Source organism: Narcine bancroftii, chromosome 1 (genome assembly GCF_036971445.1).
Source record: "Narcine bancroftii isolate sNarBan1 chromosome 1, sNarBan1.hap1, whole genome shotgun sequence".
Classification (NCBI taxonomy): domain Eukaryota; kingdom Metazoa; phylum Chordata; class Chondrichthyes; order Torpediniformes; family Narcinidae; genus Narcine; species Narcine bancroftii.
In genome coordinates, this window is record NC_091469.1 from 449,446,046 (window position 1) to 449,467,599 (window position 21,554).

At 40.7% G+C, this 21,554-nt stretch overlaps 1 protein-coding gene across 1 annotated transcript in view; it reads right to left on the bottom strand.

The window, feature by feature from the left end:
• Positions 1–3,943: 3,943 nt before the first annotated feature.
• The window catches only part of LOC138760756 (patched domain-containing protein 3-like), a 46,264-nt gene continuing 28,653 nt past the window's right edge, over positions 3,944–21,554 (bottom strand). The window contains exons 2-4 of the mRNA XM_069931830.1: positions 8,495–8,616; positions 8,261–8,406; positions 3,944–5,610 (exon numbers count right to left, since the gene is read on the bottom strand). Of these exons, the coding sequence (XP_069787931.1) occupies positions 3,944–5,610; positions 8,261–8,406; positions 8,495–8,616 (1,935 nt within the window). The remainder of the gene's footprint in view (positions 5,611–8,260; positions 8,407–8,494; positions 8,617–21,554) is intronic.

Below are 21,554 nucleotides of genomic sequence, written 5' to 3' on the forward strand. Positions count from 1 at the left end.
AAATGAGGAGAAGGTAAGCTATTAACGTTGGGGGCTTACCGGGGCTTGGGCCTACTTGGTTCGGCTGGGAGTCGGAGGAGGAGCTTGGAGAGAGTCGGGCTGTGAATCAGAGGAGGAGGAACTTGCTGAAAGTGACAGGGTTAATTGGTCAAGGGGCCAATAAAAGGAGTGAAAGGGGAGGGAGCGGCCAGCGAGGAGTGGCTCAGTAAGTGAGTGGAGCAGTGAAGGAGTGAGACTTCCTGGCTTTGGTTTATCAGGCTTCGGCGAAAGCAGGCAAGGAGAAAAGGTAAGCTGAGTTATTTGCCTTCGTATTCAGAGTCATGCCAATAGGGTGAGTGCTCTGTACTGGGTGTAGATGTGGGAACAATGGGTGACCTCCACCCTCCCAAATGGCCACATCTGCACCAGGTGTACCGAGATGCAGTTACTAAGGGAGCGAATTAGGGATTATGGAGTTTCAGATTGATGCGGCTTGTAAGGGAGAGTTAAGAGTTAATCGACTCAACTTTCAGGGCGATAAATACTCCAGAACCCGTGTCAGGTAAGTGGGAAACCGTCGGGGGGGGGAAGAAAAAAGCGAGAAAAACGGAGAGCCCACCAGTGACTATCCCACTCTGCAACAGTTATGTTGTGTTGGATTGTGTTGAGGGAGATGACCAGACAGAAGATGGCCACGGGCACCAGGTCAATGGCAATGAGCCTGGCAGAGTGGTGCAAAAGAAAAGGAAAAGGAGAAATGCAGTAGTTATTGGGGACTCCATTGTCAGGGGTACGGACAGGAGGTTCTGTGAGCCAGATAAGTATATCCGCATGGTGTGCTGCCTCCCTGGTGCAAGGGTACGAGATATCACAAATCGGGTCCAAAATATTCTGAGAGGAGAGGGAGAGCAGCCTGATGTCTTGGTACATGTGGGTACAAACAACATTGACAAGAAAAGGGAGGAGGTAATGAAAAGGGATTACAGTGAGCTGGGACGAAAGCTGAAAGACAGGAACGCTAGGGTGATGATCTCGGGATTACTACCTGTTCCAAATGCAAGTGATGAAAAGAATGTAAGGATAAGGAAAATGAATGTGTGACTGAGGTGCTGGTGTACAAGGCAATGATTTGGCTTCTTGAATCATTGGGATCTCTTCTGGGGAAGGCAAGATCTTTACAAGAGGGACGGGTTGCACCTAAATCCAAAAGGTGTCAACGTTTTGGCAAGTATGTTTGGTACAGCAGTGGGGCAAGGTTTAAACTAATTTGGCAGGGGTATGGGAACCAGAGTGATAGGAAAAAGGGTAGGGAAGATAAAGTAATGGCCAGGAAAAGTAAAATAGGAAAAGTAATGTTGGGAGGAGAAAGTAAAAAATCAGATGGTGCAGTGAGTTTTCGGGTCAATGGTAGTGTTAAGAAAATTACAAAGAAAAATAGCAGGCAGAAAAATCAAGAGAAAAGGTTACAGAAGTCACTAGATATTAAAAGGACAAAGAGCATAAGGGCACTTTATCTGAATGCCCGCAGTATTAGAAATAAGGTTAGTGAACTTGAGGCGCAAATCGGTACCCATGCCTATGATTTGGTAGCCATCACGGAAACATGACTACAAGGTGATCCTAAATGGGAATTAAACTTTCAAGGGTATCAGATGATGCAAAGAAATAGACAGGATGGTAAGGGAGGTGGAGTTGCACCCTTAATCAAAGATGAGCTCCAGGCAGTAGTGAGGAATGATATAAGATCTAAAGAGCATAATGTTGAGTCCATTTGGGTAGAGATAAAGAATAACAAAGGGAAAAAAATATTGGTGGGTGTTATCTATCGCCCACCATATAACAATAGTTTAGTGGCACGGGAAATAAATAGAGAGATAAGTGAGGCATGTAATAATGATACGGCAGTCGTCATGGGGGACTTTAACTTCCACATAGATTGGGAAAATCAAGTTGGTCGTGGGAGTCTAGAAGAGGACTTCATAGAATGCATCCACGATAGCTTTCTTGAGCAGCATGTTAAGGAATCCACAAGAGAAAATGCTCTCCTGGATCTAGTGTTGTGCAATGAGATAGGTAGAGTAAATGATGTAATAGTCAGAGACCATCTGGGAAATAGCGATCATAGTATGATTGAATTTCTCATTCAGATGGAAGGGGAAATAGTTAGATCTAAAACTAATATATTATGCTTAAACAGGGGTGACTACCATAGGATGAGGGAGGAATTGGGCAGAGTGGACTGGGAGCACAGGCTAATTGATGAAACAGTAGAGGAACAGTGGAAGATTTTCAAAGAAATATTTTGTAATGCTCAACAAAAATATATTCCGGTCAGAAAAAGGGCAGCAAGGGAGGGAAAAATCAACCGTGGTTAACAAAGGAAATAAAGGAGAGTATAAAATTGAAGGCGCAGGTGTACAAAGATGCAAAGAGCAGTGGGAAACTGGAAGATTGGGAAAACTTTAAGAGACAACAAGGGGTTACAAAGCGGGTAATAAGAAATGGGAAAAAGGATTATGAAAGTAAATTGGGACAAAATATAGAAACAGAAATCAAAAAATTTTATAAATATATAAAATGGAAGAGGGTGGCCAGAGTTAACATACGACCCTTGGAGGATGAGAAAGGAAAACTGGTAGCAAAAAATGAGGAAATGGCCGAGGCATTAAACAAATATTTTGTGTCAGTCTTCACGGTGGAAGACATGTCCAGCATGCCCAAGTGCGGAGCTAAGGATGCGAATGTTGGGGAGGGCCTTGATAAAATAGTTGTTACAAAGGAAGTAGTGATGGAGAAACTAATAGGACTAAAGCCAAACAAATCACCTGGTCCTGATGATATGCATCCAAGGGTCCTGAAGGAAATGGCAGAAGTTATAGTTGATGCATTGGTGGTCATATACCAAAATTCCTTGGATTCTAGGCAGGTCCCAGCAGACTGGAAGACAGCAAATGTCACGCCACTTTTCAAGAAGGGATGTAGGCAGAAGACTGGAAATTATCGGCCAATTAGCTTGACATCTGTAGTTGGAAAAATCCTTGAAGCCGTCATTAAAGATGAAATAGTGAAAATTTTGGAACGTAAGGGTTCAATCAGGCAGACGCAGCATGGTTTTAGAAAGGGAAGATCTTGTTTGACAAACTTGTTAGGATTCTTTGAGGATATAATGGGTGCAGTGGATAGAGGGGAACAGGTTGATGTTGTATATTTGGATTTCCAGAAAACATTTGATAAGGTGCCGCACAAGATACTTCTCAGTAAGTTACAGGAAAGTGGAGTCCGGGGAAGTATATTGGCCTGGATTGAAAATTGGTTGTCTGACAGGAGGCAGAGAGTCGGGATAAGTGGGAGTTTTTCAGGTTGGCAGAGAGTGGTAAGTGGGGTGCCATAGGGGTCAGTGTTAGGCCCACAACTGTTCATCATTTACATTGATGACTTGGAGGAGGGGACAAAATGTGGTGTAGCCAAGTTTGCGGATGACACCAAATTGAGTGGAAGAGCAAATTGTAATGAGGATGTGGAGAGTCTGCAGAGGGATATAGTTAAGCTGGATGAGTGGGCAAAGGTCTGGCAGATGGAGTACAATGTTAGTAAGTGTGAGGTTATCCACTTTGGCAAGAAAAATAAAAGAGCCGAATATTATTTAAAGGTTGAAAAACTACAGCATGCTGTTGTGCAGAGGGACTTGGGAGTGCTTGTGCATGAATCGCAGAAAGTTAGGTTACAGGTGCAGCAGGTTATTAAGAAGGCAAATGGAACGTTGGCCTTCATCTCTGTCATGTGCCTCAGAAATTTGTACTATCTCTATCAGTTGTAATCAAACTTAAAACATCATTTTAGAAATGTTACTGTATTACTCTCAATGTAATGCAGACAATTTGAGCGTGGCAAGTTATAAGACAATATAGCATTATGGGAAGTCCTGATCTTGTCCTTCTACAGATTTGTCATTTAGATTTTTGTCTCAAGGCTCTGTATTTTCATACACATCATTTGTCTGTCCATCTACATCATTCCCTGTTTTTATTTCATTTGCCTGCCCATTGTTTAGAGAACACATTTTCTGATGATTAGTTTCTTTGTCTATTTTTCTACTGTTTAACTTTTTACTCTTTCCACAGAAAGTCAGAAACACAGGCAGAAATATAAGACCATGAGCTGCCCCAAAAGATATAACAAGAAACATGATTTTAAAAAATGTTCTGAATATATAACTTTTTGCAGCAGCCAACACGACAACACCCAGTATAGTTGAAAGAGCTCCCTGGATGATGGGGTACCCAAGAGCATGCAGTGCAATGATAGCTCGATCATTGCAACTTTCTTTGCCATGTGAAACAAATGCATAAGAAATATGAGCTGAAAAATCCACTGAGAAGCCGATGCAGATGACCAGATTAATCATTGATATTGAATCTAAATTGACACCCCAGAGAGCCATAAAGCCAGTTACACCCACTAAAACTGATGAGGTAGCAAGTGTGACCCACAGAGAACAGACGGGATTAGGTATTAACAACAAGGCAACAAGTAACATAGCACCAGCGGCCACAACTACATTTTGTATTGTATTGGATACAATAACAAGATATTGATCAAAATAGATGAATGCAGAATGATATACCAGTAAAGGAGCTCTGCATTCCTTCACCATCTCTCTTAATTCTGTCAGTATCATTTTTTCAGCAATTGAACTGCTGACATTAATGGTCTGAATGAAAAACCGCGAAGCAACAATGCTTTGCTTATTTTCTGAAAAATCAATATCTTGTTTGAACAAAGGGACAAAGAAAAGAAATTTTGTTAAATTTGTCATGAACCCATGTTCATTGTTTATATCTATTGTGCTATTTTCACTAAACTCAACATAAGCTCGAAGCCAAGACTCTGACAGATCACTATCTACATATGAGAGGTTTTCCAATCTGCCCATGCAGTTTTCAATTTCATTCCTCACATTGTAATTCCAATAATCTACAGGTTCAGTGACAGTGACCATGACTCGCGGTCCATACACTGAAAAAAAATCACTCTCAGAATCGTAGAATTTAATCACGTATGAATCATCGAAGGACAGATTTCGAAGATCAATCCCTTCTTTGAGCTGTAAACAGCCATAAATACTGGCGGCTAAATATCCCAAGTACAGGAGCACCACGCCTGCCTTCGTCCATCCGTTTGTAAGGAATGGGCCATAATGTTCCTTAAAGAAGAAGTAAGCTGCATGCTCTGATTCAACCCCTGATTCTGCATCATAAGCCCCTCCTACACAACACATTGCACTGAATGTAGATTGTCCCGGTTTGGAATCTGTTTCCACCTTTCTGAATGTCAGCCAATGCCTGTTACTGGCTTCTCTTCTCCCATTCAGTGCAAGAACAGCTCCAAAAAATGTAATGTTGTAAATGAAGCAGAACAGAACAGTTGTACCAGTGTAAACACAAAATGATTGCACGGATCGAAAGGGTGTCATGATGCCAATATAAAAGGCCAGAATATCAGTCAGAGTGGTGATTGTGATGGAGACAGCTGCTTCAGCGTAAGTCTCTGCCAAGCGTTCCTCAACTTTATTGTGTACTTTTGTCTTTTGCCAGCTGGCAAGCATAACAAACATATCGTCCACACCGATACCTGTTGAAAAGAGAATATGATAGATTAGAGTGGCACTTAATGACAGTTAATGAACACACATTGAAGTGACTAAAATATGACCTCATCAATTCAATACTGCATAAGGATTATTGTTCACAATATCCGATTACAGTACAAAGGCTTAAAAGAAATTAGAAATCAAAGTATTGTAGCTAAGTTCAGACAATAGACTACCAAATGTTCTGTCGTAATTTTTTTCCACTTTCCAGGATCCAGCATAGCTCCAGATGAACAAACATCATTCCAATTACATTATAAATGTTTAAAATAAATTAAAATCCAAAACATTGTAAATAAACAAAGATACGACATGCACTTGAAAAATTTATTCCATGTGACATGACTATCCAATAGCAGTAGATCTGTTGGATGATTGTAGTGCAAGATTGAAGCAGGGATTGTCGATCCTTAAGATTAAATTAGAATTATTCCCTTTGATTGCTTTCATTGTTTTTTTTTTCTTTTGAAGAGGTTATATCTCCATCCTCAACCCAGAAGAGAATCCTAGCTTTTGTTTCATTGATAGCTAGACGAGCAATTTTGATGAAGTGTTTCACCTACTCACATTCAATAGTGACATGATATTATGTCTTATTTAGATTTGGAATAAAAATAGATATAATATTAAAGATGCAAAGTCTGAATTTGATAAGATGCAGGGCCCATTCATGGATAATTATCATCATCTGAGGGTTTAAGTGGTTTGGATGCTCCAGGGATTCCTGTCTAGGGTCTGGGGGCCATTATTCGATTCATATTTACAACATATACAAATAACCTTGTTTAGAGGGAGGGGGTAGATTAATAGGGAGAAAAAAATAATTTTTCCTTTTTTTTTCCTTTTCATTATTAAGATCAACAAGTAAAAGGGTGGGTTTAACTACAGATTACAGATCATATCACAGAACAACATGATCACATCAGAGAAGTATAAATTATCTTGATTTTGGACATAATAAGAGTTATGTGATATATAACATATAAACTATATGATTTTATTTATGTTATCATTAATATACCTTGTGTAAAGGGTTTTTGTTAAACTCAATAAAAAATATTTTAAAAAGAAAGAAGTAGGAATCAGAATGCCAAAGGAATCAAAATAGGTAATTGAATCAAAGAGTTATTTCACACAGAAAAAAGCCCTTTAGTCCATTGTTTGTCTTGATTGTCAAGCACCTATCCATAATCATTGAATCTACCAGCAATTGGTCTATATCCTTTGAAGGCTCAGTGTTTGTTCAGATACTTTTGAAATGTTATGAGAGTACCAATCTTATAGTTTTTTGAGGAGGTTATTGGGACAGTTGATGAAGCAAAGGCTGTGGATGTTGCCGGCATTGACTTTAGTAAGGCCCTTGACAAGGTCCATGCATTCCTGAAAGTGGCAACACATGTAGATAGGGTGGTAAAGAAAGCAAATGGCACACTTGGCTTTATCAGTCGAGGTATTGCATATAAAAGCTGTCAGGTCATTTTGTAGCTACATAAAACTTTGGTTAAGTTGCATTAAAGTATGGTTGCCATATTCCATGAAGGGTGTGGATACCTTGAAGAGGATGCAGGAGTAGTTCACCCGAATATTGCCTGGATTGGAGAGCATTAGCTAGCAGGGGAGGTTTGACAAATTTGGATTTTTTTTCCTTTGAAGCACCGAAAGTTGTGATGAGACCTAGTTAAAGTATATTATATACTGTAAAATTATGAGAGGCAGAAATATGGTAGATCGAGTCTATTTACCAGGGGGTAGAAATTCTAAATATAGGGGAGAAGAAGAAAGTTTAAAAGAGATGTTTGAGGCAATTTTTTTAAACATGGGGCAGAAATCTCACTATTTCATTTTTAAAAGAGACCCATTTATCAAATCGAGATTTTCTATAAGTTGTTCCTCCTATTTTATAACTCTGAAATCAGCTATATCCCAATTCTTATATATTTTTGAACATTTTACAGGACTTTAATTTTCATAATATTACCCCTTTCTACAGCTCCCTCAAAATTTAGTTATGGTCTTTGTCCCCAAAATATTCACCCACAGACATCTCAAAATCTTGCTCAATATTGTTCCATAAGATTAAGCCCATTCTCCAGCAGGTTTATCCACTTGCCCAAGCAATGAGATGTTGGAGGAGCACCACAGACAGAACTGGTCAGCCAACACCTCTGGTCACAACTCTCCATCAAATCAAATATTTTAAGAAGGGAAAAGTTGTGGGGGGGGATCTGGAAAGGGGCTAAGAGGTGATAGGATATTGGACAAATGTTAGGAGAGGTGGAGAGACAGGTAGAGAGTGAGACCACTGGAGGAAGAGGGAAATCTCTCACTTTATTGAAGAAAAAAAGGGACATTGAGATGGGAGTTCAAGGTCATGTACATTTAAACACTGCAAGGGCCATAGGTTGAAATGGAAAATAATGTAGATGACTAGATGATAAAATTAAGTTTGGCCTGGAAGAGACAGCAATGAAAAAGTATTTCACAGGTGAAATAAAAGAGAATAAGGTAAAGAACACAATCAGACAAAAAAGTTAAAGGGCAAATCATTGTGCATTGTAGAAAGACGCAAGTAGGGAGGACGATTGCTCAAAGATTAGTCATGCTTATAGTGTTGAGATAAATGCAACAAACCTAGAATGAGAAAAGGAGCATTGGCTGTATTGATGGCAAATTTCATTCCACAAAATAGCAGCAACCCAAATCCTGATAGCACAGCGAGTCCAGCTGAGATGACTCCCAGAGCAGCAACCCAGATTTTATTCCTCACACAGTCAAACCTGAAAACAAATTTGACAGTTTGACAAAGGCAACATGCTTTCTGTGGAAGTTATTGAATGCAAATTCATTGCAAATAAATCAGTTTACCTCAGGCAAGATATGATGGAAAAATTGATCGAAAGAAAATAGGTGATCGAGAACAAAGGAACAATTTTTTTTGCATTTCCTTCAAACTCTTCTTGTCTTGAAATTGATGTGAAATAAGACACCTATAATTCAGAGACAAATATCATGTAATTATATAGCCTAATGTAGAATTATTGTCAAGAAAATATCAAACAACTTCCAAAGATTTTCCACTCTACCATTAAATCTATTATTTATTAAATCTGTAATTTGAAATAGTTTGCAACTAACATGAGGCTTCATTTATATTTAAGAAGAAATTTTTTGAAAAAACATATCAAAGGACAAAGTAAATATTGACAGTTAGTGAGGAAAACCGACTGCTCTTCTGGTGTACCCTATCTTTGATGATCACATTTGATAATCACCCCACAATTAATTATTAGTATTAAGCCTTTGTCATTTCAATTTAAAGATTAATAGAAATACATGGTCAAATCTTACAAATTATCATTCAGTAACTGCTGAAGAGAATTTAGTATTAGCATTCAGTAGTATATTACACCAGTTGGAGTGCAGAAAAAAAACCCCAGAATTTTACAGGCACCATATTATATAATGGAGGCATGATGTTTTGGCTTTCAGATGGGTGTCATTGGGAGCTTAATGTCCAAGGGAACCCAGTATATTGAAAGGATAGGCAGGTATGCAGAGGGGGTGATGTGGCTCTGTTGGTAAGGAACAACATGAAATCATAAGAACAGGGCGACATCGGATCAGAAGATATAGAATCACTGGGGTTGAGTTAAGAAATAGCAAGGGTAAAAAGACACTGTTTGCAATTATATACAATCTCCACATAGTAGTCAGGATGTAGACAGCTATGACAGGAGGAAATAGCAGAGGCTCTGGCGGTAATTTTTCAAATGTCATTAGATATGGGGATAGTGCCGGAGGATTGGCGCATTGCGCATGTGGTTCCGTTATTTAAAAAGGGTTCAAGGAGGAAGCCTGGCAACTATCGGCCTGTAAGTTTGACGTCTGTGGTAGGTAAATTAATGGAGAAAATTCTTAGAGATAGTACTTATAAACATCTGGATAGACAGGGTTTGATCAGGAGCACTCAACATGGATTTGTGGGAGGAAGGTCATGTTTGACCAATCTGATTGAATTTTTTGAAGAGGTGACTAGGAATGTGGATGAGGGTAGCGCAGTGGATGTTGTCTATATGGACTTCAGTAAGGCCTTCGATAAGGTACCACATGGAAGGTTAGTTAGGAAGGTGCAGTCTTTAGGTATAAATTTTGAGATAGTCAAATGGATTGAACATTGGCTGAAAGGGAGAGGCCAGAGAGTGGTAGTGGATAATTGTCTGTCAGGTTGGAGGCCGGTGACCAGTGGTGTGCCTCAAGGATCTGTATTGGGCCCATTGTTGTTCGTTATATACATTAATGATCTAGATGATGGGGTGGTGAATTGGATTAGTAAATATGCAGACGATACTAAGATAGGTGGAATAGTGGATAATGAAGAAGGTTTTCAAGGATTGCAGAGGGATTTGGGCTGCTTAGAAAAGTGGGCTGAAAAATGGCAGATGGAATTTAATGCTGATAAGTGTGAGGTGCTTCATTTTGGTAAGAAGAATCAGAATAGGACATATGTGGTAAATGGGAGAGCATTGAGGAATACAGAAGAGCAGAAAGATTTAGGAGTGACGGTACATCGTTCCCTGAAGGTAGAAACTCACGTGAATAGGGTGGTGAAGAAGGCTTTTAGTATGCTGGCCTTTATCAATCATTGCATGGAATATAGGAGTTGGGAGGTGATGTTGAGATTGTATAAGACATTGGTGCGGCCTAATTTGGAGTTCTGTGTGCAGTTCTGGTCGCCTAATTATAGGAAGGATATAAACAGAGTGGAGAGAGTGCAGAAAAGGTTTACCAGAATGTTGCCTGGGTTTAAGCATCTGGAGTATGGGGAGAGATTGGACAGATTGGGTCTTTATTCTTTGGAGCGTAGAAGGTTGAGAGGGGATTTGATAGAAGTATTTAAGATTATGAAAGGGATAGACAGAATGGATGTGGATAGACTATTTCCGTTAAGAGGAGGAAAGTTTAAAACAAGAGGACATGAGTTGAGAATTAAGGGGCAGAAGTTTAGAGGTAACATGAGGGGGAACTTCTTTACTCAGAGAGTGGTAGCTGTGTGGAATGATCTTCCGGGAGAAATAGTGGCGGCGGAGTCAATTGTATTATTTAAGAAAAGGTTGGACAGGTATATGGATGAGAGGAAGATGGAGGGTTATGGGCATTGTGCAGGGAGGTGGGATTAGAAAGGGGTGTTTGGTTCGGTGCGGACTAGAAGGGCCTAATGGCCTGTTTCCGTGCTGTAATTGTTATGTTATAAGATCATTTGAAAAAAAAACAAATTATAAGGGCAAATAGAAAATGTATGTCAGAAATGCATGTTATGGTAATCAGGGGGGATTTTAACATGCAAGTAGATGGAGAAAACTAGCTTGAGACTGAATCTCAAGAGAGAGTATTTGTAGAAAGCCTACAACATGGATTTTTAGAAAGCCAACAACATGGATGAGCTCACGAGGAGATTGACTCTACTGGATTGCGGGTTGTGTATTGATTATTAGAGCGCTTTGAGTAAATAAACCATTAGGGGGCAGTGATCACAATATGGTTGAATTCAATTTGAAATTTAACAAGGAGAAACTGAAGTCAGATTTGTCGGTATTTCAGACGAGAAAAAGGAACTACATGGGCATGAGAGAGGAACTGGTCAAAGTAAATTGGACATGAGTAAGGGCGAAGGCAGAGCAAAAATGGATGGTATTTCTGCGAAAAATAAAGAAGGTGCAGAATAAATACATACCAAAAAAGAGAAAATATTCGAGTGGCAAAATGTCAAAACTGGCTGACAAGGAAAGTCAAAGCTAACATAAAACCAAAAGAAAGGGCATGCAAAGAAGCAAACAATAGTGGGAAGATGGAGGGTTGTGAATTTTTTTTTAAATTGCAAAAGTAACTCATGAGAACTCAAACAAACATAAGGGAAAAGATGAAGTATAAAAGTCAGCTAGCAAATAATATCAAAGAAGGCATGAAAAGGTTCTTCAAATATATAAAGAGTAAAAGAGCAAATGAAAGGTGAGAGTAGATATAGGACAATTAGAAAATGAAGCTGGAGATTTCTGGAAGACAAGGAGATGTTAGAAGAATTAAATGAGTATTTTGCATCAGTCATCACTGTGGAAGGCCGAGTGCTAGATGTTGAAGGGAGTCAGGGAAGGAAAGAGAGTGCTTTGATGGAATATTTGGAAATGATTTTGGGAGATAAATTGGTAAAATTAGAGAAGGTTACATACAGACATACACTTTAAAACAGATCTTATTTGAAATACTGAAGAATTCATATTCAGTGACTTTGCAGAAACTATGGAGAATGCTATGCACAATTCACAAATAGGTGCGAATTGAAATGATGTCATGAAATGAATAGATCATTGTTTTGGAAGAACAACTGGAGTCAAGTTGGACTCTTTTTGCAAGGCTTTTGACCTCTCTGCAAAGTGCTCACTCAGTGGTAATTGAGAGGTTTGTTTACCTAAAACAACAGATGGGAGCAGAAAACTAACTCCTTTTGTTTGTTGGAGAAGGAAAGGGTTTTGTAAATGAGAGAGAGAAGGACATGTGGCTGGCAGTTGGATTCTCAGAGAGAGGGAGAGACTAAACAGTGTCAGCCAGGAGAAGCTTGTTGGAACTGAATCAGAATCTCCAGAATGGCGGATGACTGGAAGTGCTATCTGTCTGATGTTTCTCTTGAAATAAGTGGAACAGAAAGGAATTCTGTGGTAGCCTGAAAGAAAGAAGTTATAATTTGGAGAACCCTGAGGGGGAAAGTTTCATTAGAGAGACATTGAGGAGACTAATGATGGTACCTCTGTTGCGGAAATCCTGGAAAAACACATCTCTCTTTGCAAAGCTACAAGAATCTTCCTGAGCAGGAAACATTTACCTTTCAAGCATCAAAGCCTGGTGAATTTTACACATGTTAAATTCTGTGCACAGTATGGTGATTGCCTGCAACCAGTGAACTTGGAAGAATGAGAAGTGAGATTGAACTGTGAACCAAAGAACTTTTCTTAAATTTACACACATATTACATACACGTGTGCTTTGAATTAGAAGGGGGTTAAGTTGGGTTAGTTAAGTTAATAGTGATAAGTTAAAGTTTGATTCTGTTTTCATGTTTAAAGATAATTAAAAACAACTTTTGTTTAAGTAACTACTTGTCGTGGTGAATATCTACTGCTGCTGGGTTTTGGGGTCCTTTGGGCTCATAACAGTGCAGTTACTATTTCAAGGAAGAAGGTGCTGAGATAGCTGAATAGACTGATGGTAAATAGCTCTCCCAGACTGTGATGTTTCTTTTATTGTAATAAAGAAACTTGTATTATTTTAAAACAACTATACGTTATTAGCACAACCCATGACCATCTGTGGAAGCATCCATCTTTAATCTAACCCAAGCTCCAACAGCTCATCTGACTCCCTCTAATAGTTACCACTTGCACTTGCACTTTATCAATACGTACCCTTTCCCTGAGATGTTTAATCTAACCACATGACACACTAATACAGTATTCATTTCAATTTAAATTTCAACACGAACATCAGCAGCACAAACTTTATAAGTGTGCATTTCTTTCTTTAGAGATTCAGTCTGTCAAATGCTTTAATAACATATGTGGATCTCCTTAGCACAGGTGCATTTGTTAGCTTTGCTGGTTGATTAATGTCTAGTGGGAGTTCCTCAACATGATTATCCAACTGCACGAAAACCAACAAGGTCGGGTCAGATACAGCAATGAGCTCTCTGAACCCTTCTCCATTAACAATGGCGTGAAGCAAGGCTGTGTTCTCGCACCAACCCTCTTTTCAATCTTCTTCAGCATGATGCTGAACCAAGCCATGAAAGACCCCAACAATGAAGACGCTGTTTACATCCGGTACCGCACGGATGGCAGTCTCTTCAATCTGAGGCGCCTGCAAGCTCACACCAAGACACAAGAGAAACTTGTCCGTGAACTACTCTTTGCAGACGATGCCGCTTTAGTTGCCCATTCAGAGCCAGCTCTTCAGCGCTTGACGTCCTGCTTTGCGGAAACTGCCAAAATGTTTGGCCTGGAAGTCAGCCTGAAGAAAACTGAGGTCCTCCATCAGCCAGCTCCCCACCATGATTACCAGCCCCCCCACATCTCCATCGGGCACACAAAACTCAAAACGGTCAACCAGTTTACCTATCTCGGCTGCACCATTTCATCAGATGCAAGGATCGACAATGAGATAGACAACAGACTCGCCAAGGCAAATAGCGCCTTTGGAAGACTACACAAAAGAGTCTGGAAAAACAACCAACTGGTGGTGTTTCCTCTGTTGCTGTGCAGGCTGGATCTTCAGCATTTGTCTGTTTTTGCAGTGCTTCTTGTGTTTTCAGCAGGCTCTTTTGATTCCTCCTCAGCATTTGACCATGCGCTGTTCTGGAAGTGTAGGATCTTGGATTTACTTTCTCCAAAACAGTAGCCTTTTTGTCCCAAATTTTAGAATCTCTGAATCTCACTGTGTCATGTTGTGCCAGTGGCCCTAAACATCTTGCTGTCATGTCATAGTTTGCCTTTTGTCTCCATCGCAGACACTTTTGTTTCTGTTTGACATCTTCAACATCTCTGTTCTTGTTTAGGTCTGCAGAGTAGGAAAATGTGGTGTGTAGTCTATGTCCCATCAGAAGCTCAGCAGGTGACATGCTATATTCAAGTGGCGAAGCTCTGTAGCTTAATAGAACTAAATACGGATGTGATCTACTGTCTAGAGCTTTCTTCAGCAACTGTTAAATTATGTGAACTCCTTTCTCTGCTCTACCATTTGATTGTGAATGCAGAGGACTTGAAGTCACATGTTACAAATCATATACTTCTGCAAAGCTCTGGAATTCACTTCAGTTGTAGTATGGTCCATTGTCATTGTAGACAATTTGAGGAATTCTATGTCTTTCAAAGATTGATTTTGTATATTTGATCACACAGGTAGCAAACATATTAGGAAGCAGCACGATCTCTGGATAGTTTGATAGATCATCAATAACCAGCAAGTAATTCTTTTCATCCATGTGGAATAGATCAGTTCCAACTTTCTACCGCAGTTCTGCTGGTAAGTCCATTATTATCATGGTTTCCTTTGTCTGCTTTGCATGATGCTTTAAATGAAGAAACGGTACCATCTCTCTTTTTTATTTCTGATGCTCTATTTCAGTTAAGTGAGTGTCTTGTAAAAAAAACTACATCAACATTCATTTTCTTAATGTGTGTCAATATTCTCTTCCACTTCATATATCAATTCATCCCATTCACATTAAAACTAAGAAAACTCAATATGCTACTGATCTTGATATTTAATTTAGTCCAAAACCAACAACCTTTCCCCTTTACTTCTCTTCCTGTACCTCCTTGGTCATCCAAATATTCATTGCAGGTCATCCTTCTTAGCAATCCAGGTAGAAAAAAGAAATAAAAGAATTGTACATAATCACTTCAACTTTATAACAATTAAAATATTCAAAAAGAAAAGAAAAAAAAACAAAAATCCCCCCTATTTAATGTTTAACTAATACATAACATTACACCCCCTCCATTTTACAGGTTGCGCTGTCTCAGTAGTCAGCCCTCCAACCACCACCCCACCCCCGATGCTTACCATTATCAGTCTTGTCTATTGTTACGAGCCCAAAGGACCCCAAAATCCAGCAGCTGTAGACATTCACCAAGACAAGTGGTTTTCAAAACAAAAGTTATTTTTAATCAACTTCAAACATGAAAATAGAATCAAATGTTAACTTAACTCTAACCCAAATTAACCCCTTCTAATTCTAAGCACACGTGTATGTAATGTGTGTGTGTGGATTTAAGAAAAGTTATTTGGTTCATGGTCCAGTCACACTTCTCCTTCTTCCAAGTTCTCTGGTTGCAGGCAATCACCATACTATGCACAGAATTTAACATGTATAAAGTTCACCAGGCTTGGTGCTTGAAAGGTAAATGTTTTTTGTAAGGTTTGCAGAGAGAGATATTTGTTGCTCCAGAATTTCCACAACTGAGGTACCACCACTAGTCACCTCAATGTCTTACTGATGAAACTTGCCCCATCAGGGTCTTCCAGATAGTAACCTCTTTCTTCAAGCTACCACAGAGTTCCATTCCTTCCTCTATTTCAAGAGAAACATCAGACAGATAGTACTTCCAGCCATCTACTGCTTTCAACAGTTTCAAACAGTTTTTCCTGGATTGCACTTTTTCAGTGCTGTCACTTTTTGAGCTGTTAACTCAACTCACTCTCTTTTCCATCAGAAACTCCAAAGAAAGCATGTGACTCATGTCTTGCAAAACCCCACCTTCTCCAGCAAACAACAGGAGTTCTTTGTTCTGCTCCCATCTGTTGTTATCTTAGGTAAACAACCTAAGATTGACCTTTCTGTGCACTCTGCAGAAAGATACTTGTAGTCATCCCTGCTCCAGTTCCAAACAATGGTCATTCATTTTATGACTCAGTTCAATTAACACCTACTTGTGAAAGGTGCTTACATTCTCCAGAAATCTTCAGTATTTCTTCAGTCTTTCAAATAAGATCTGTTTTAAAATGTGTAAATGCATGTGACCTACTCTAAATCTTATAAATTCTCCCCAAATATTAATATTGTTACACTATCTATAAAGTAATTTTTAAAAATTCTTTATATTAATCAAAGCACTTTCAAACTTCCTCTTGCTGTTCAGCTGGTAATGTTTCATCAAATTCTTCTGCACAAGCATGATCTGTAAAGAACTTGTTCTGTCCACCTTGCAGGACAATCTTCAAAGTAGCAGGATGATGCAGAATAAATCAGTAATTCTTTTGCGATAAAGCATGTTTCACCATGTTAAATGCTTTGCTTCTCTTCAGCAACTCCAAACTTATGTCAGATAGAAAAATATCTTTGTTTCATGAAATTCCAAAGGACTTTGTCTATCCTTAACACCTTGTGCTGCTAGAGGCAATATCATTCTCATTCTCCACTTTCACAATTTTATTCTGTACATCTTCCATACCAGCCTCTTTCATCTACATTGTCCAAATTATTTTGCAATTTCTGTAAAATTGTTCATTCGTATTTCTGATTTTTTTCATATTAGTTTTTATCTCCCTCAGTTTTTTTAATAAGAGCATTTGTACAATCTTCCTCTTGTGCCATTTTCAGTTTCCTACCTTTATCATTAAAAGCTTTCATCTATTTTGTCACCTCTTCTTAATCTTCTTCCTCTTTCATTGCTGGCCTGCAAATCGGAGAGAAATCTCTTCCTGTACCTGGAATAACACTTGGTATTTATCTGAGCCAGCAGAAATACTGCTGGCTTCAGCATCTTTTCGAGCAAGCGCATCTTCTTCCACTTTGAAGGAGCAGCTGTGATGGTGCTGTGGAGCAAAGATGGAGCAAAGAACGGCCCCCTTAAGGGCCCAACCCAACTTGGGATGAGCTCTCACCTCACCTCCTGGATCCATGGAGAAGGTAGGCCTTTTTTCTTCATCTTGTCGTTGTTCCGTCTGTGTTTGCGACGGGCCAGCATCGGTCTTCGCTCTTTTAGGTGACATTTTTAGAGCATTGTAAAGGAGTTCTTAAGCAGTTTTTAATAAGTTTGGTTTACTATACTTTGCCTATTTTGCACTTTTTTTTACTAATTCCTGGGAGAGTCCATTTCCACATACTGACTCTACCACATCACATGTCGTCCCCCCAGCCCTTGATACTGTTCCAACCAATATATTCCTTTAAAAAAATACTAATCCCACCCTATCCTTTATCCTCCTTTCATCCATGTACCCGTCTCTCTAAATGCCCCTAATGTTTCAGCCTCCACCACCATCCCTATCCAGGCATTCACAACTCTCTGTGGAAAACTCTTACCCCTGATGTCTCTGCTAAACTTCCCTCCCTTCACTTTGTACACATGTCCTCTGGTGTCTCCCCTAAACTTCCCTCCCTTCACTTTGTACACATGTCCTCTGGTGTCTCCCCTAAACTTCCCTCCCTTCACTTTGTACACATGTCCTCTGGTGTCTCCCCTAAACTTCCTTCCCTTCACTTTGTACACATGTCCATTGGTGTCTCCCCTAAACTTCCCTCCCTTCACTTTATACACATGTCCTCTGGTGTTTGCTATTCCTGCCCTGGGAAATAGGTCCTGGCTATCTACTCTCTCTATGCCTTTTATAATCTTAGAACCACAGAATGCTACAACACAGAAAACAGGCCATTCATCCCTCCTAGTCTGTACCAATCATTATTCTGCTAGTCCCATTGACCTAGTCAAATTCCATAACCCTCCAGATATCTCCCATCTATATATCCATCCAAACTATGCTTAAAACTTAAGATTCACCACATCAGATGGCAGCTCATTCCACACTTCCACCACTCTCTGAGTGACGAACTTTCCCCCAATATTCCGCCTAAACCTTTCCCCCTATCAGCTTAAAACTATGACCTTAAGTAGAAAAAGATTATTTGCATCCACTCTGTCGACACCTATCATAATCTTGTAAACCTCTGTCAAATCTCCTCTTATTCTTCTACACTCCAAGGAATAAATCTCTAACCTGTTTAATCTTTCCCTATAACTCAACTCCTGAAGACCTGGCAAGATCCTCGTAAATCTTCTCTGCACTCTTCAATCTTATTGATTACTTTCCTGTAGTTAGGCAACCAGAACTGCACACAATATTCCAAATTTGGCCTCACCAATGTCTTAAAAAGCTTCAACGTAACATCCCAACTCCTATACTCGATACTTCAATTTATAAAGGCTAAGATGCCAAAAGCTTTCTTTACAACCCTGTCCATCTGCAATGCTGCCTTCAAGGAACAATGCTTCTATATTCTCAGATTCCTTTGTTCCTTCATACTTTTCAGTGCCCTCCCATTTACTCTATGTCCTACCTTGGTTTACCCTTCCAAAATGCATCACCTTACACTTGTCTACATTAAACTACATCTGCCATTTTTTGGCCAATTCTCCCATTTGGTCCGGATTCCTCTGCAAGCTTTGAAAATCTTCCTCGCTGTCCACAATGCCTCCTATCTTTGTGTCATCTGCAAACCTGCTGAGCAAATTTACCACGTTATTATCCAGATCATTGATATAGATGACAAATATAATTGTCCCAGCACCGATCATTGAGGTACACCACTAGTCACAGGCCTCCAGTCTGAGAAGCAACCATTCACTACCACTCTCTGTTTTCTACCACACAGCCAATTCCGAATCCAGTTTACAACCTCTCCATAGATACCTACTGTCTTAACCTTCTGAACTAATCTCCCATGTCAGGACCTTGTCAAAGGCTTTACTAAAGTCTATGTAGGCAACATCCACAACCATTCCTTCATCTACCTTCTTGGTAGCCTCCTCGAAAAACTCAGCAAGATTTGTTAAACACGACCTACACACAAAGCCCTGCTGACTGTCTTTAATCAGCCCATGGCTGTCCAAATACCTATATATCCTATCCCTCAGAACTCCTTCCAATAATTTACCTACTACTGATATCAGGCTCAAAGGTGTATAATTACCTGATTTATACATAGAGCCTTTTTTAAACAATGGGACAATATGAGCTATCCTCCAATCTTTTGGCACCTCACCTATGCCCAAGGACATTTTGAATATATCTGGAAAAATCCCGGCAATTTCTACACTAGCCTCCCTCAAGGTCTGAGGGATTATCATATCCAACTCAGGGGATTTATCTACCTTTATTTGCTGTAAGGCAACAGGCACTTCCACCTCATTAATCTCCATATGTTCCATGACACTTCTGTTTGTTTCCCTTCCTTCCTTATGCATTATGCCAGTTTCTTGAGTAAATACTGGTGCAAAGAACAGTTTAAGTTCCCCCATTATGTGAGACTCCACACATAGTTGACCACTCTAATCTTCCAGGGGACCAATTTTTTCCCTTATTGTTCTTTTACTCTTAATATACTTGTAGAAACCCTTCAGGTTCACCTTCACATTATCTGACAAAGCCACCTCATGTCTTCCTGTTGACTTCCTAATTTCCTTCTTGAGTAATTTCTTGCATTTTCTGTACTCTTCAAGTACCTCATTAGCTCCTTGTTGCCTTTACTTGCTATACACCTCCTTCTTTTTGACCAGTGTGGTGATATGACAACCAGCCTACTGCAGGGGGTGATCTCTGTACCTGCAGTAAGACCACCTAAGGGGCTGACTCCACCTAGCCAGCTGTCAATCAGCTGAGCTGAATAGACCACCTAAGGGGCTAACTCCACCTGGCTGGCTGTATTTCAGCCAACCTAAATATAAATCTGAGCTGGCGCCTCCTGAGCCAGTCACACAGGGATCCACCAAGGCATGAACTGGTGTTCAGACCTTTACTAGAATAAAGCCTGTTATATAGTCTTTTGAGTTCTGTGCTTGCTTGCTGCTACCTCAGTGCACCACAATTTATTCCAATAAAAATTTTAAAGAGAGACCATGGAGAGGTTTCTGACTATTGGGAGCCTGGAGATTTACCCCCAACACCCAGATGCCCAATCACGCTTTGAGATCTGGAAGCACGCAATTGCGGCGATCATCGAAACGCAGGCTGAGGTGATAAACACAAACCAGAAATAGCTCATGGTGCTCCGCACCAAGCTGGGTCCATAAGCTTTCCAGGCCATCAAGGACTGCACGGACTACGAACCAGTGATGGCCATCCTGGAGAGTATGTACAAGCCCCTGACAAACGTTGTCTACACCCTGTACCTGCTCAGCATCAAGTCCAAACAGCCAGGTGAGATGTCAGATGCCTATCTGGGGGCCCTGTGTGAGCTAGCACGCCCGTGCCTGGCTGAGACCTGGGTGACCGAAGGGAAAGTTGAAAGATTGATCTGGGACACCTGCGTATCAGTGCCCAACAGAAGCAGCTAGAAGAAAATATTGCCTCACTTACCAGGGCAATGGAGGTAGTCCACTCCCTGGAGGCTGCAGCTCATCATGCAGAGGCTTTTAATGCCTGACTCCCCCAACCTCCGGTCTGGCAGATGCAAACAACCGCGGTGTAGAGGAGACAATCGCTGCTGCCGGTGCTGCTTGCCCCTGTAAGTACTGCGGGTCCTGGTGTGGGTCAGACAGGTGATCCCACAAAAGCTGCCCAGCGAGGAACTTGCATTGCTCCTGATGTAGGAAGAAAGGTCACTTCGCAAAGGTGTACCTTTCCAGGCCCGTCAGAAGCACTGCGGCCCTCTGTGACCAGCTGGGAACCCTCCCGAACTTCGCTCACACCACTGATGTCACTTCAGTGTGCTCACCCCGGGTGCCGCCATCTTCTGGACGACATCCCCCACATCGAAGATGCCACTTCCACCTGCACCAAAGACCCCACTTCCGCTCGCTCAGATAACGTCACCTCCAGCTTCACTTCCAGTCGGGTCGACCATCCACACCGACGCCAGGTGCGTCCACCAGGCACTACCATCTTGGGCTAGCCAGGCCCTGACTGCACATTAACAGGACAATGTGGTCAACATGGGTGCATACCCGATCGTCCACCCAACGCACTCCACACCTTGGAAGGAAGCCACTGGCTGCTATTCGTCTCATACATTGGGAAGCAGTGACTCAGATCCTTAGATGGTCCTAGCGTCCACCATCTTATAAAGGGACATTCTGCATGGACTCGGCTGCTCAATGATGGACATTGCAATGGGAAGGTAACAAAATGCCTGTTCGATAGCTATAGTACTGAGAGCTACGTGCATCCGAATGTAGCCCGGACACTAAAACTCAAAATTTATCAAACAAATGTTTCCATTGCTTTCACAGCCCAGGGCCGCTCCATCACTGTCCTCGGGCACTGCTCAGTGGAATTGACAGTGGGGGAGGGAACATGCCAGGGTTATGCCCCAGCTCTGTGCCCCAGTCCTTTTAGGCTGGACTTACAGTGCCACCTCCAAAGCCTTACCCTCGATTTTGAC